This window comes from Cyprinodon variegatus, unplaced genomic scaffold (assembly GCF_000732505.1).
Source record: "Cyprinodon variegatus isolate N-32 unplaced genomic scaffold, C_variegatus-1.0 Scaffold226, whole genome shotgun sequence".
NCBI classification, from domain to species: Eukaryota; Metazoa; Chordata; class Actinopteri; order Cyprinodontiformes; family Cyprinodontidae; genus Cyprinodon; species Cyprinodon variegatus.
Window position 1 is genome coordinate 253,809 of NW_015150679.1, and position 15,275 is coordinate 269,083.

Consider the following 15,275-nt stretch of genomic DNA (forward strand, 5'->3'; position numbering starts at 1 on the left):
CAGATATGGCTTCCGCTTGATGCTACGGCTTGATGCTTTGTTAGCTGTCAGAATTCAGTCAGAATTCTGAGATTAAAGTCAGAATTCTGACTATTTTCTCTTATTATACTGAAACAAAATTTTAAAATCAGTTACCTTTTTTTTTATTTTTTCAGCAGCCCTAATCCTCTTTCGTAGACCTGGCTGGAAACCAGCATTAAGTAAAAGCAATAAAGGTAGAATGAGCTGAATTACCCAAAGTCAAACATCTTTAACAAAGAAAAATCCTGGTTTTCTTTCATCTACATGTTTACATTGTTTTATTGTTTGCATGGCCTTGAAGCCTCTCCTGTCCAAAGTCAATGTTATTGATTAATAGCTTAAATGAACAGAACTTCATGCTGTCTGAAAATGATCTTCTTTAATGTATGGTGAGAAAACTGAATGTAACACCAACAACAAAAACTAAGTGCTTCGGATTTGAAAACTGTGTTTTTTTGTTTGCGATTTTATTCTAAAAGTTATTATTGTTTAGACCTAAACTAAGTTCAGGACTCCTGGTTCTTGGAGAATAGACAACAAACACTAATTTGAATATAAAGCTGCTGTTTCCCAGCTTGCCAGGTACAGATGATGTATACTATAAAAATATGTGCCACATTTAAAGGTGTGAAAATGGTGGTCTGGAGAAAACTATTTGGTCCTATGAGGTTTTTCAAAGCAGCTACCCCTGTACCTTTAAGTGACAGCCCTTTCACACTTTTTGTTTTTTCTATTGTTGGATCAACTGAACATGTTTCAGGTCTGAAAAAAAAGTTAAGTTTGCCCATATTGAAATTTAACCTCAAGGTGGTAAAATCCCTTTTAGAAGAGTTAAAAAAGGACAACAGAGTATGCCTTAGATGAGATTAGGTACCATTATTATTGGGTCATTGATAGCAGGTTTGATCCAGAGCTTCACCTATTCTGTGAGAGTGACTCACATGTGCAGCTTATATGGTGTAAAGTGGAAATATGGGGGGATCTGCTTTATCCTAGACTGCGTTAGAGGCTTTTAAATGTATGTGAAGCCCATTTGAGAGCTTTACTGTCTTATATGATCATGCTTTTTGATGCTATGAAAATAAAAAACAGATAAGCAATTGTGTGACAGACATGTAAGAGAGAACTGGTACCTAACCTCCAAAGGAGAAGGAAATCATTTTCAATAGGATCTTTTAAATTAGGTCTTGGAAACCCCAAAAGGTTCACTATAGCCGATTAAAAATTCTAAAAAAATTTTAACTTTTCTTTTCGTATTACCTTAATGCTCTGTCGTACTTTTAAAGTTTTGGTTGTTTTGTATTTAACTTATTTCGAATGAAAAGCAGCCATCTGCCAAAAGGTTTTAGTTTGTAGCAGCCTTCAGGATGTTTTGTCAACCTCACCTGTAAGTTCAGCATCAGACCAGGAAGGCTAAACGGGTTGCAGGTTCTGTTCTGTGCACACAATGTTTTTACCTCCTACGATTAAAACAAGGTCAGTTTAAAAATTAGTTTCTTCTCTGATGTAGTTTTTTGTCAGTGAATTAAACATGCGGCACCATTTAAAGTGCATGAAAGAAATAGACCAAACTAGCGTACTGAAACTGCGAAGGTAATAAAAGAGGAGAAAAAACAAACGGACAGTAGCAGAAATCTGACTTTCCAAGACCCTCAAACTGCTGGAGGTAAAAGCTCATCAGCCAATCATGCTTCCTGATGACTAGTGGTTCAGGGTGTTTGTCTTTTCCAACAGCAGGGTGGAGAAATCTTCCTCAGAGAGGCCAAAAGGGGCAAAGCTAATTTATTTTAAATAACGGAAGATAATGGGCTTTGTTGCATTCATGGCGTCCGTGACCTCGGTGTTCTCAAAAATTCTGTCAAAAGAGGCCGAACCAGATAAAGCTCTTTGTATTGGAACATCTTTTCATTAGTCAAAATTAGTCATTTTCTTTCAGCATGAAGCTCAGCTCCTGATGTCACCTCACTTCTTTACTAGACTTTTAAACCAGCTGCCCTCCAGAGAATCTGCCTCCGAACATTTGAATCAACAGGAACGGAGAGAGGCGATCACGGGTCAGATGCGACACAGGGGATTGTTTGCATTACTGTCGCCATTTAAGAGAAAATCTAAACTAAAAAGGGGTTACTGAAGAGCACTTTGGAAAAAAAAAAAAAAGAATTTGGAACTTGGCGGACCCAAAACTTGGCGTTGGAAATATGGCATTAAAGAAAAGTGCTGCTGGGGTAACGAGGCAGACGTGAGCGGAACAGTAGGCATGGTAACCTGCCTAAGTAATTAACCTCGGTGACACTGAATCCCAGAGCTGAACCTCTTCTCTTCAAAGACCAGAGGAGCCATCAGATATGTGACGGGTCCCAGTTGCTCTCAGCTCTGTTAACTAATGTGCTCTCATGGTTAGAGGCACATTCCCTAAAGTTAAAATACAACGAATATAACCCAGCTTTGACTCGTTAGTCCCAATGATTGAAGCATTTAATGGAGGTAAGAGCTGTAAGAACTCAGAATGCTTATATCCAGCATCCCTCTGCTCTGCTTTATCAGATACACCTCGCTAATAAATGCTTGGACAGCGTTTATCTTTATTCTTTTAGCATAATTTGCAAGTTTTCATTAATATTCCTCTCAGATTTGCAGCAGATTTTGTTAATATAACATCCACGATGATAATCAATTGTTTCATCACATTTTAAAGGGGATTGATGCCAAATTTTGACACCGACACCAACATGTTGCAGCTGAAATCAAGAAGAAAAAAAGTCTTCACATGTATTTCACTTATATATATATATATATATATATATATATATATATATATAAGGGGCGGATTCAGGAAATTTGGGGCCCTAGGCAAAGACAGGCAGGCGGCCCTCAGACCCATTATACAGAAATTTTAATGGAATAGACATACATTATTTGTTCTACGTTTTTTTCCCTCTCTTCTTGTCAATTTTCTTGTTGTTTTCCTCTCTATGTTTTGTACTTAGGTGACTTTTCATGCTGTCTCAGAAGGAATAAAAAATTTTTTCCAATCACTAAGCTCACTTAGCTGATTGCTCCTTCCTGTGTTTCCAAAAAGGCAACGGCAAGAGTAAATAACCCAGTCCTTCTTTTCACTGTAGACAAGCCATGATCTGCTTATCTGTCCTCCATTTTTCATTTGGATGAAATAATAGCTGCATGAATCATGACAGCAAACAAGAAAAAGGAGAGTAGGAGGCGGCGTTACCAATTTATGTACTCTGGAGAGCAGAGTTCGGTGCTTTTATATGTTGTCGCCAAAGTCTCCATTAGCAGAAAAAAGTCGCTAGATTTGGCAGATCATGTCACCAGGGCTGCTGGACTGAACTTCCCTAGCTTTATGATTGGCTAATTCATTATACTTGTTTAGTGTTAAAAAACCACTGAGTGGATTGTACTACTGTGAAATATACATCCATCAGATATTTACCTTTCAGGATGAGTTAATGTAGCAACAAAAAAGGCTCATCATTACAGGTTCAAGGCCATAAGCTGCATTTCTTTCCATACCTTCTAGAACTGAAGGTATACAATAAATAGAACAGAAATTCACCTTAGGTGAATTAATTGTTTGTTTGCTTTTTTATCTCCAAAAAACATGATTTAAACTGATGTATGAGAGCCATCCGTGCTACATTAGCTATGTTTCATGGTAATGCAAATAAATGTTGGTATTAACAATGGAATCAAAAGACTAAGCTTTTTTTTTTTCATAATAATTCAACCAGTCTGCCAGCCTTTGACAGTTATTAATAAATAATAATATTTATTAAGGAGGCCGGAGCCGCAGCCGCAGCTCGCCTTGGGAAGCAGTGGGCTGCCCAGGGAGCATTGTGGGGTTAAGGGTCTTGCTCAGAGACCCAGAGTGGTAGTCTGTGGGAGTGGGGCTTGAACTCAGAACCACTGGATTCCAGATTCTATGCCCTAAATACTAGGCATACATAAAGATGATAACAGGGGAGATGTCCAATGCTTAGGGATGGTTTTGGTTGGCATAATGGGTGTAAGGAGGTACTTTGGTTCAGAAGATGCAAATAAAACCTGTGATAAAATAATAATGACTCACATTTGAAGTCAATAGCTGGTTTCTTCCTTTATTTCTTTGTTCTGTTTAAGTATACAGTTTACAAATCTCAAACCCCATCAGCTAAATCAACATTGTCTCGTTTTGGCTCTAAAAGTTTGAATAAAGGTTTTATTTGCTCCCAAAGCTCTGGGGAAAGAAGAACTTGCTGAAAATCAGAACATACATCAGGATGTATTAAACTTTCTCTAATCTGATTTAAACTGGAAACTCATTCCCCATTTTTTTCTTTTTGTTTTGGTTGCATATTCTCTGCTCTCTGCGTGTGAAATGGATTTTCCCAACGCCCCGTGGAAGCTCGTCACATCTGATCCGGGACGTCTTATGGGTAGAAGAGCTCCCTGGGGAAAAACTCCCCCGGTGTTGAATGTGAGTAGCGTTAAACAAACCCCATTGCCGCCTTTGCCAGGAATTGCAGGAATACATTTTGCACGCTGATTGCCATCCAACAAAGTACACTGCGTGGTATCAAAGTAGGTGATCAGCAGGGCGCGTATCTGAGCTGCCGTTTTACATATTTGGGCGGGGAGGGGACAATGGTGGCATTTAAGCAGGGGAGATGTATCTCTTCCCCAGTGTGATTTGCCTTGTTCAGACTGTTTGCCTAGATATTACTGATTCCTTTTAGTAATGTAGAGGAACTCACCCGCACCTGTTATCATTGCAGCTCTTACTTCCTGATTTTACACGCTGCTATCTCTCTCTCTAACCAACCTCAGTGCCACCGCCTGCCCTCTAACTGCTGCAGCCTTCCCCTCACAGTGGACTTATCACTGCCTATTTGAATATGCAGTGTTGCTGATAAACTCTGCAGCCGTACAATTATTGTCTTGTTTTGCATGATGTGATTCAATGTGTGGTGATGCGAGAGCATCGGCACGTCATTAGTTTCCTTTTGTTTTTTCTGTCTCTTTGTCTCAGAGGCATTTGCCTGAGGTGTTCCCCTGCTTCCATTTACTTGGCTTATAAACTGTTAGGATAATTATCATTGATGATGTAGGAGTTTATTAGACTTTAATATTAGCTGCCTGTTGCATGTCAGAACTGATGTTTTCCCCAATAGTTGATCTAAATAAGACATTTTCTCTTTCAGGATATACAGTTATAAACTTCATTCTATACGTGGCAAATATTTGGGAATGGAATGAGTCAGTTTAGAACAAAGTGTAATATTTTGATAAGGCTGGAGCCATGGATGTCTCCTCATCTGCTAACGTGTGTGATGTAAAATATGATGATGTGGCAGAATGGAGATGTATAAAATGCCTTTTTAACTGTTAATTGTGGCCACTTCCTGAGAGGTGAGCCCGGGGGTATGTAGCTTCCTTCTGTAATTCTGAGCAACTTCTCTGATCGGAGTCAGAATCAGAATCTACTGTCATGTCTCATGGTTATTTATTACATACAGTATAAGTTGTTAAGTGTTATTTAAAGAGTTTGTCCCAAGTGATCTGTTTTCAGGGATAAGAACCGGAGAGAAAAAGCTTCAAGGTACAGACACAGAACCTATCTTACACAAAACATATAACTGAACTGACAGCCTGTGTGTGGGGGGGACGCCAGCGAGGCGTCTATCACTGTCCGTCACAAACGGAGCTTTCAGCTTTACAGCCACCAAGTGTTTTCCAAGAAAGCTCTCCACTGAAATGGCTTCCAGTCAAATCAGAGTATTGTTGACCATAAGAGATAAATCAGACTCAGAACTCAGAAAAGCTGGATGTACACAGAAGCTAGTAGAAGAACAAGCCACCATACCAATGATCCGATCAGGATTTTCTTTAACCTCAAAGTTTATGCAGAGTTTCGGTCTGTATTGGTTTGGATTTCCTGTAACTTTAAAGTGCAATGAAGTACAATTTCATCACTGTTGCACTTAACTCACTTATAGGTGACGCTGCAGGGGCTGCAGTCTCCATTTATCCTAGCAGTGGTAGACATTTTATCAAACTAAAATGTCCACAGGTTCGTTTAGTTATGAGACTATGGGTAGTTATGATTACCTATGGGTAGAAAGTAACTCTTCTGATGATATATTGGCTTTAGGTTTATTTCAGAGACCTAATTAATTTCTCCCAGGTGACTTTACCGTTTGCAAAACAAACATCTTTGATGTACGTTTTTTGATCTGAACTAAAAAGTAAGAGTTGCTCGGCTCTCTGAAAAGGCCTACATGCAGCCCATGTGAAGTACTCTAATGGTGAGCAATAACAGGACCGGTAATACTCTAACAAAGTTTGTAAAAAGAAAAATCCATTAGCTAATCAGTTAATCTATGCTGGCTCCTGCAAGGTAACTGCTGGTCAGTGTTTCCCACTAAACTCCTCTTTGAGTTTGGGTTTCACTGAGACAGCACACACAACAGATTAACAAGCACTGCTTCTGTGACATGGGGGAAAAAAAAGCTTGAGAATCTAAAACAAATAAAAAAAAAAAAAACCTTTTGCCAAATGATAAAGGTTGTCAGTCAGATCTGAGACATTCCTGGACTGACTGTGTTTGAAGTTTTCCCTCTAGTCCGTGGGATCCAGCACGCTCCTTAGAGGCTCTGGGGTTTCACGTTTGCTCTCTAGTCGTACAGAGGCGTATGACCCCCAGGACGAGAATAAAAGAAGAAGAAATGACTTTCATTAAGAAATTCAGATTTCCTCCATCCTTTTGATCTAGGGCCAGAAGAACATTTATGCTGATGAAATGCATAAATAAAGTTCCTAAATTATCCCATTCCTCTTTAGTGCTTGTATCGGAGTTGGAGAACCTCCAGACGAGACAACTACAATCACTGTGAGTGCCCCCGAAGAGGGATGACTTCCGAGACGGCCTGCCTCGGCTCCGACTGTCATGACGCCCAGTGTCAAGATGTCTTCTGCAAGCCATGCAGAGGAAAAACTGAGCAACCCCGTCGACACACTTTTTCACAGGAATCCTCCAAAGCTAATTAGTCTTCAAGATCTTAAACTTGCTTCCTACGATTCAGCAGTTTGCTCAGAGCCACTCCTTTACAAGACACCTCATCTTTGACTAAACCCCTGTTGTCTGATACTGAACTAACTTTGATTAATCACACTTTTTAATCCCCTCTCACTAGCCACACCTACCCGAATACTGCCTGACCTGAACCAAAAAAAATCCCTTTAAGAACAACAGAATGGAGGCTCATTAAGAACAAATTAATTACATTTTCTAGCCCGTAAATGCTCTCCGACTTATTTTTAAAGCTTTGGGACTACAGCAAACCACAGTGAGAGCCATTATCCATGAACCAGTGGGAGCCCTTGTCTGGAGTGGGAGGTTTACCTAAATTACTCCAGGAGGGCATTGATGACTTAACCAGGAGGGAATAACAAAACTAGGGATGGGGATCAAAACCCGGTTCTATCAAGGACCCGGTTCCACTTTTTTCAAAACCCGAAAATCAATAACGTTTGGGCTTATCGATACCACTATCGAGTCTGGTCGTTTTTTTGTTTTTTTTCTCCCGGAGTCCTGTAAAATTGTGTGTCCCTCGAGTCGCCTCACAGCATTTAAATCTAATCAATCCAATCACTGCAGCATGACCACCAATGTTTTGGAATGAAATTGTAAGCAAACAGATATTAAAAGTAAAACAAGTGAAGTCTGGCAGTTAACTTCGCTCGCGACACGAGGATGGCTGAACAGAAAAAACTCCTCCTGCTGCTGCCGCCGCATCACAGTCGGGCCCGTCTTCATCATCCACTCAGAGTACCACTGGTAAGCGCGCACACAGACTTTGTAGCTTGTCCGGTCAGTTAAAAAGAGTAATTGTGAAATCCGTGTTGTAATCGGCAGCATACAAGCTAGTTAGCTTGAAAAGTAAATAAAGTTTCAGACGTGCTGCGTGATGATGTGTTCAGATTGGCTCAGTAAAACGACAATTAGGTTATCATGATGCGTTCAAGTGTAACGTAAAGAAAAGGGAAATTGAGTTTTTGGCGAGAAACATGAGTAATACGGTTGTATATTGCTCTAATTATTTTAGAATATATAATTAAACTACTGATGCCAACATTTATTAAAAATTACATTTAATTGAAAATACAATTATTTATTTGCTAAATATTTTCCTAATCACTTAAAACATGATGAAAAGTGACAGTAGACAATACATTAACCAACAACTGTGAAAATATATTCTAGTTAGTTTTATGTCATTTCGAAGTGGCCTATTACATTAGCCATGTTTATTGAAGGCTAGAAACGTTTTTGTTATGCTCACTTGTTAAGCAATAAAAGCAATACCAGTTCTGTTAAAAAATTTTGTTGCATCGTCTTTCCACCAAATAACAGAAAAGTATCGATAGTGGTATCGATAAAGACTCGGATCGATAAGGAGTATCGATAAAGGTATCGATATCAATAAATATTAACGATCCCCATCCCTAAACAAAACAGAGGACAACATCCAAGGCTCTGAAGGCTATCGCTTGCCTATGCTAACCTCAGTATCCAATAGTTAACAAAAACTACCTCAACAGGAAAGCTCTAAAGGCAAATCACTGCTCACCACATATATCTTGATTGTTCCAAAAATCATTTTAGGAAACAGTCTGACTGACTAATTAAAAGTGGAACATGGTGGAAACTATCTGGTTACATTTGGTGTAAAGTAAAAAAACATTTAATTTACAGAGGATCATGCTGACATTGAACACATGGAGGTGGGAGAGTGATGGTCTGGGAAGGGAGGGCTCTGCTTTTCAGGAGGCTGAACAAAATGAGCAGAAATCAGGGTTGGCCAGCTATCCTCCAGGATGCTGTCAGACCATCAGCTCAATACCTTAAGTTCAAAAATGTTTGGGTCATAGAGATGAACAATGGTTCAAAGCAAGTCTGTGTCTGAATAGCTAAAATAACAAAATAACAGCTTAGGACTGCTGGAAATCCTAATATCAAGCAAAGACGAAAGGCTCCTACTTTATCCACATACATAAAAAAGATGTTGAAAACCATTAAGATTAATGGTGCTAAAACTTTCTCTCTTATGGGTTTTGACATATTTTTAAATAATCTGCACAGTGTCAGTCTGGGGGGCGGGTCTCTGGCTCTTCACAACCGCTATTGAGCATCTTTCCTTTGGATAAACTTTACATGCACAAGTGCACTCTTACAAACAACTACAGGTGCTTGGTTCCAGGTACTTAGAGATTCACTTCCATACAGAAAACCCATATTCTTATCTTCAGCTACCACAGTATACATGTCAGATTAAATAATACTACTTATACTTCAGGGATAATATCAAGGTGTTAATTTAGTGTATCTCTTATATCCGTTGGTTTTGCTGTTCTTTTTACATCTCTTTGCAGGTGATGAAGCAGACTGAAAGTTTATAATTATCTCCCTTTTATCTCCTCTTTCTTTTATCTTTTCTCCTTTTTCCTTCCCTGTTCTAGTTTCCCATTGCAGTGTCCATAAAATCTGTAATACTCCGTGCATGAATTATAATAAAGCTATTTACATGCATAAGTCAAGCGGAACACTATGGCAATAGTCGCACTGCTCCACTTTGAAAGCAAAATCTGTTGGGCTCTTTTTGGCATCAAGATAATTATTCTCATTGCCACATTGCCAGAAAGGACACTGTTCAAAAAAAATAAAATAAATAAATCTGTCATTTGACATAAAAGAACTGATCTAAAATGTCTCTTTGATGTCTCTAGGGAGGCAAATACTTTCTCAGGGCCTGATGATTAAAATGAGACACAAGAGGGACGAGTTTTATAAAGTTATTAGCCGCATATTTGTTCTTGTTTACAGCAACCTGTTGCCATTTGTGGCTGATCGTGAGAACCTCCAACCCTCTGAGTCCCAGCTGTAGGGGAGGGGTGGAGACGAGCGATGGGCACTTCTGCTAAATGATTCCCCTGTGGTCTTACAAGACGATGCGTCCTTCTTGGCAGAGGAAACACTTTTACACTTGTTGTGCAACACAGTGATTGCTCACAGATTTTTGAGGTGGAATAAAAAACCCTGAACATTAAAAATAACTCTGTTGATTTCTGGGATCTCTTGTCTAGCAGATGGCTTTTTTTTCTGGTAATCTCTTACAAAAATACTGTTTGGTTTTTTAAACAGAAATTATAGAAGGAAATTCCTATCAATAAAGAGGGTTAAAATCTCTTATTACTCAATCTTGTTACTCAATCATGACTTACACTTATGTGAAAAGGAAAATCTTTGAATGCATCTTTGGTGAAATATGGAGTCACAGCTTGGGATGGAAAAAGTAAAAACCCAAACAGGCATGTGTGATTACTCAGGTCCTTTATGTAAAACTAATTATATCAAAGTTTAGGTTGTTGAGCTACTAATGGCAGAGATGCTCACTCAGCTACCATGGTTACAGGGTTACCTACTCAGTGAACCCATCTTAATTAGTGGCAGAGGTTTCTTCAACAAGCTCTTGTGATTTTTATGGCCCTACTGGTTTTATTTTTTTAAAAATATCTTCCTATCATTGAGGCAGAGGGGTTTCATCTCTCTGCATTCTGGTCATTAAGAGTTTATACATCATGCTGGACAATTTTCTCCCAAATATCCATCAGTCTTTGATGTTGTTTTGGTTTGTCTTTGACCATGAAAACTAGTTCATAGGCTGATCAGCTTTTCACTGAAATAACAAATATTGTTTCTGCACTGAAATTAGCTCTTGCATTTTTGGATAGATATAAGTTGTAAAGTGTAGGAAAGAATCAATTTGGTGATAAATCGTGATTTCTATCGGTAGTTAAGGCAGTCACAGTGGAAGACGTTGACTCCCTCAAACCCTAATCACCATGGATACCAAAATAACTACATGATAAATATCTTCTGATGAACATATGCAGCACTTGCTCTTTCATCTATACATTTAATTTTGATAAGCTGGGAAAAATATCGCAATATATAGTGATATTGCAATATCGTGATAATATTGTATCGTGACACCCATGCCAATACTCACCCCTAGTTAGAGTGTAATCTTGTGTAATTTAAAGCGGCCAATTCACGCACTATGACTTAAGGACTTTCCACGGTACGCCACTAGCTCCCTCTGGTCCCATACAAATGCTTTCAAATCAATTACTTCTGCTCTGTTGGCTTAATAAATATTATTAGGTCTTAAATATTGTTTTTAATCCAATCATTGGTAAACTTGCACATTTTCAGTATTTGCCATAACAAGATCTCATGATAAAATTCTATATATTGTGCATGTACACTACAAGTAAATAAGGAGTTGAGCTAAGAAAAAGATGCACGTTGGAGATTATTGAAGGCCAGAAAATGGCCAGAAAATGGTGAATGTGTCCAACAATATTTAGATCACTACTGAAGTCTGGTGCAAAAATTCTTTTTAGGCTCAAATAAGACTAAGTAAATACTATCCGGAAAAATACTTGAAGCTAAAATGCTGTATATGTAGATCAGGGGTAGGCTACATTGGTCTGAATGTGCCAATGTCCTGTACCTTATACATTAATCCCTTTAAGTAAGTAAGAAAGTAATGTTAATTTATATAGCACCGCTTACAGACATAGAGATCACAAAGTGCTTCACAAAATTATAATACAAATAATAAAAATACATTTACAGTCCCAAATAACATGGTCATTAAAACAACCCTTAATCTACTAGAATTAAAATGCTTTCTTAAACAAACAGTTGAATCTTAAAAACATAGACAGAATCAAGTAAGTGCACAGAAAGCAGGAGATTGTTCCAGAGCACCAGCGCGACCGCCTGAAAGGAGCGATCTCCCCTGGTCCTGTAACGAGTACGAGGGACCATGAGCAGGTTCTGGTCCTGAGACCTCAGCCTCCGAGAGGGGGTATACGGACACAACAAGTCTCAAATGTAGGAGTAGGCCTGAATGTGGAAGGCTCTGAATGTCAGCACCGGGATTTTAAACTGGAACTGAAAAGAGACTGAGAGCCAATGAAGAGATTTTAGAATCGGCACAATATGAGCACTTCTGTTTGTACGAGTCAGTAACCTCGCTGAAGAGTTCTGAACCTGCTGAAGACGAGACAACTCCTATTTGTTTAGACATGAGAATAGACTGTTAGAGTAGTCTAAACAGTAGTCAGCAGTTTTGAGTGGTGCTCTAAGGACAATGTTTTGTCAAAAATAACGCCTAGGTTTCTAAGGCTTGGTTTAGCAGTCAAACTCAAGTCGCCCATATACTGGTGAATCTCTGCTCCAACATGCCTGAAACTAAAGTCCAAATGACCTCCTTGGCATGTCGATAGGTTTAGCAGAGGGCTGGCTATTTACCATTTATCTGTTTCAGGTGTGTCGTAAAAAGGGTGCATGGAAAAGCTGCAGGACAGTGGTACTCGAGGACCAACATTACCTACCTCTGGTGTAGATATATGGTTTTCCTTTAAACACTGGTGTCACCGAAGAGAAGTCTGTCTTGAGAAAAACCTTGGAGTAGCTGTCATAAATGCCCTTATTCCAATTGATAAGATACATTCATGTCAGGCAGGACCGTCTTTACCTTTTTGTCTTAATTCTTTGTGGTACCGTGGACTAAACAAGGGTCGGAAATATGCTTAGGCTTTCGTCCACAATGACATGATCGCCTCACTGTGCCAGATTTAGGCCACAGCAGCAAAGAGTTATCGATTTATGGTTGAAGGAGTCATCAACGAAGTACAGATGAAGTACTTGTACTTTACATCAGACTTGAATATGACTAATCTTGACATCAATTTTGCTCATTAAATTACAGAAGAAGCCTTCATTATTTTAAATGGTATTCATGGGGATCATTTGAGGTTTAAATTTAAGAAAATTAACAGACGAAATATCATTGATTTGTTCAAATAGCAAGAATACAGTGACTGAATAAATGAATTTAGTTTTAGTATTCATCAATACTGGCTGTGTCAGATCATTCCTCACTTAAAGGCTAAAAGAAACAGACTGATCAAGTCTTTTGCTGAAGCAATATTGTTAAAATCGAGTTCCATTTCACAAGCTCTTGGTATCATTGTACCCTAATGTAGAACAAGAATACACAGACATGAAGAGGCAAACAGAGGATGGTGTTAAACAGTGCTTTAAAGAAAAGGTTGAGGCAGTTCCCTCAAACTCTAATCTGTAAATAGATTAAAGACTAAACATAATGAGAGATTAGAACACAGAATTGGCCTTTAACAGAAAGCCAGAATGTCTGCTTTAATAATCTGGTAGATGCAGTCTCCACACCAGAGGAAACAAAACACTTCCAGCAAAGGGTTACATGAGGACACGATGAAGGAAAGAACAGAACATGAGGGGCTAAGGTGACTGAGGAAGAAACAATAAAGGAAGTTGCTTACGATGTAGCAAGGCTCACAGTACGCCTTCTTCTCCACAGCATAGAAAGGTTTGCCGCGCAGGTGGGTGCTGCAGGTCATGCAGACGAAGCAGTCGACGTGGAAAACCTGGTCCATGGCCGTGCAGCCGGTGCCCTCACCCACCACATTCTCTCCACAGCTGGCACAGCGTCCTGGGTAGAAGAAGGAGAGACGAGGCTGAGAAAAGATCAACTAAAAGGGAGAAAATCAATTCCTCTTTCACTGATGTCATTGTATACCTTTTTAATGTGCATATTTCTCTCTTCCCTGATGCTGATAGAACAAAAACTTGATGTGATACTCTGCAATAATGCCATAAGATCAAAAAGGATGGAGAAGGAGAGAGGAGTAAAAGGGTCTAAGGAGATTGCTGCTATTTCAATATGTGGTAGTTGATCAAAAGTACCAAAAAGATAGGAAAGGTAAATGTTTTTTGCTGCTTTAGGATAGAAACAGACACATTTGGTTTGATCTAATGATTAAAAACCGTGACATTGACGAATTTAACAAAAAAAATAGAAGATTTCACAACTACAACCAATCTGATACCTTTGTCTAGATCAGGGATCTGCAACCTGCGGCTCCTGAGCCACATGTAGCTCTAAATAATATAAGGAACTATCTAATACACTATAATAAAAAAATATCAGTCTTAGTAGTGTTAGTGGTTTTTATTAAGAATATTTTAATTGAGCTTTTACAATAGAATTACATTAGAAGTGCCAGATAATAAAGGCTATTAGAGCTATTTATCTTTTAATTAACTTGGAAATGCTGTACTTTTCAAAAATTATATATCCTACAAAAGACAAAAGCTTCATCTTCATCATGAATCACTTTATGTTTTTCCTTATCTTACAAGCTAAAAATACAAATAAACTGCAGATCATTTAACTGATTTCTTATGGTGAATATTTGAAAAAAATAATAGGTTGTCTTTATTAAAACGTTATGCTATATTTGCAGCTCTAAATTACTTTTACTTAGCCAGACAATGCAAAATGTCTCTTTGGGGCTTGCAGACCCCCCCCCCGAACCTAAACAGATTAATGGAAGCAATGTCCGATTGGTAACATCTAAAACCAAACCTGAGAGATATGAATCGTCAATCTGGTTTACCAGGTAAAGTTTATGTCACTCCTTTCCAGATTATGTGGCATGTGGTCTTCGGTGCCTTCTGTGGAAGTAGGTTTCGTCCCAAAGGGGTGTCAGTTCGTGTCTACCTCACAGACATGCAGTACCTAAGTAATGAAATAGGCTAAAACCTATTGGCACCTCAAGTATCAACCGGTGGGCCTGTGATGGTTAATAAGTCATGTGCTTTGTTACCTGCCCAGATCTTACATTCAGATTATTTAGTCCAGTATTTGAATTCCAAACATATTAATTTAAATGTAAAATGTTCAATTATGGGCTGCTCAATGGTGCAGTGGGTGGCACTGCTGCCTTGCAGCAAGAAAGTTCTGGGTCGATTCCCGGCCTGGGGTCTACATGTATGGAGTTTGCATGTTCTCCCTGAGCATGTGTGGGTTCTCTGCGGGTACTCTCCTCCCACAGTCCAAAAACATGACTGTTAGGTTATTTGGCTTCTCTAAATTCTCCTTAGGTGTGAGTGTGTTCGTGAATGGTTGTTTGTCCTGTTTGTCTCTGTGTTGCCCTGCGATGGACTGGCGACCTGTCCAGGGTGCATCCCGCCTCTTGCCCGTAGACAGCTGGACATAGGCACCAGCACACCTCGTGACCCCAATTGAGATAAGCGTGATGGAAAATGGATGGGTGTTAAATTATTCTTTTATTAACATATA

At 39.0% G+C, this 15,275-nt stretch overlaps 1 protein-coding gene across 1 annotated transcript in view; it reads right to left on the reverse strand.

The window, feature by feature from the left end:
- LOC107088672 (lipoma-preferred partner homolog) overlaps nucleotides 1-15,275 on the reverse strand; it is a 103,198-nt gene that overhangs the window by 26,240 nt on the left and 61,683 nt on the right. Inside the window, exon 3 of the mRNA XM_015380982.1 lies at nucleotides 13,453-13,622. Coding sequence (XP_015236468.1) covers nucleotides 13,453-13,622 — 170 coding nt within the window. The remainder of the gene's footprint in view (nucleotides 1-13,452; nucleotides 13,623-15,275) is intronic.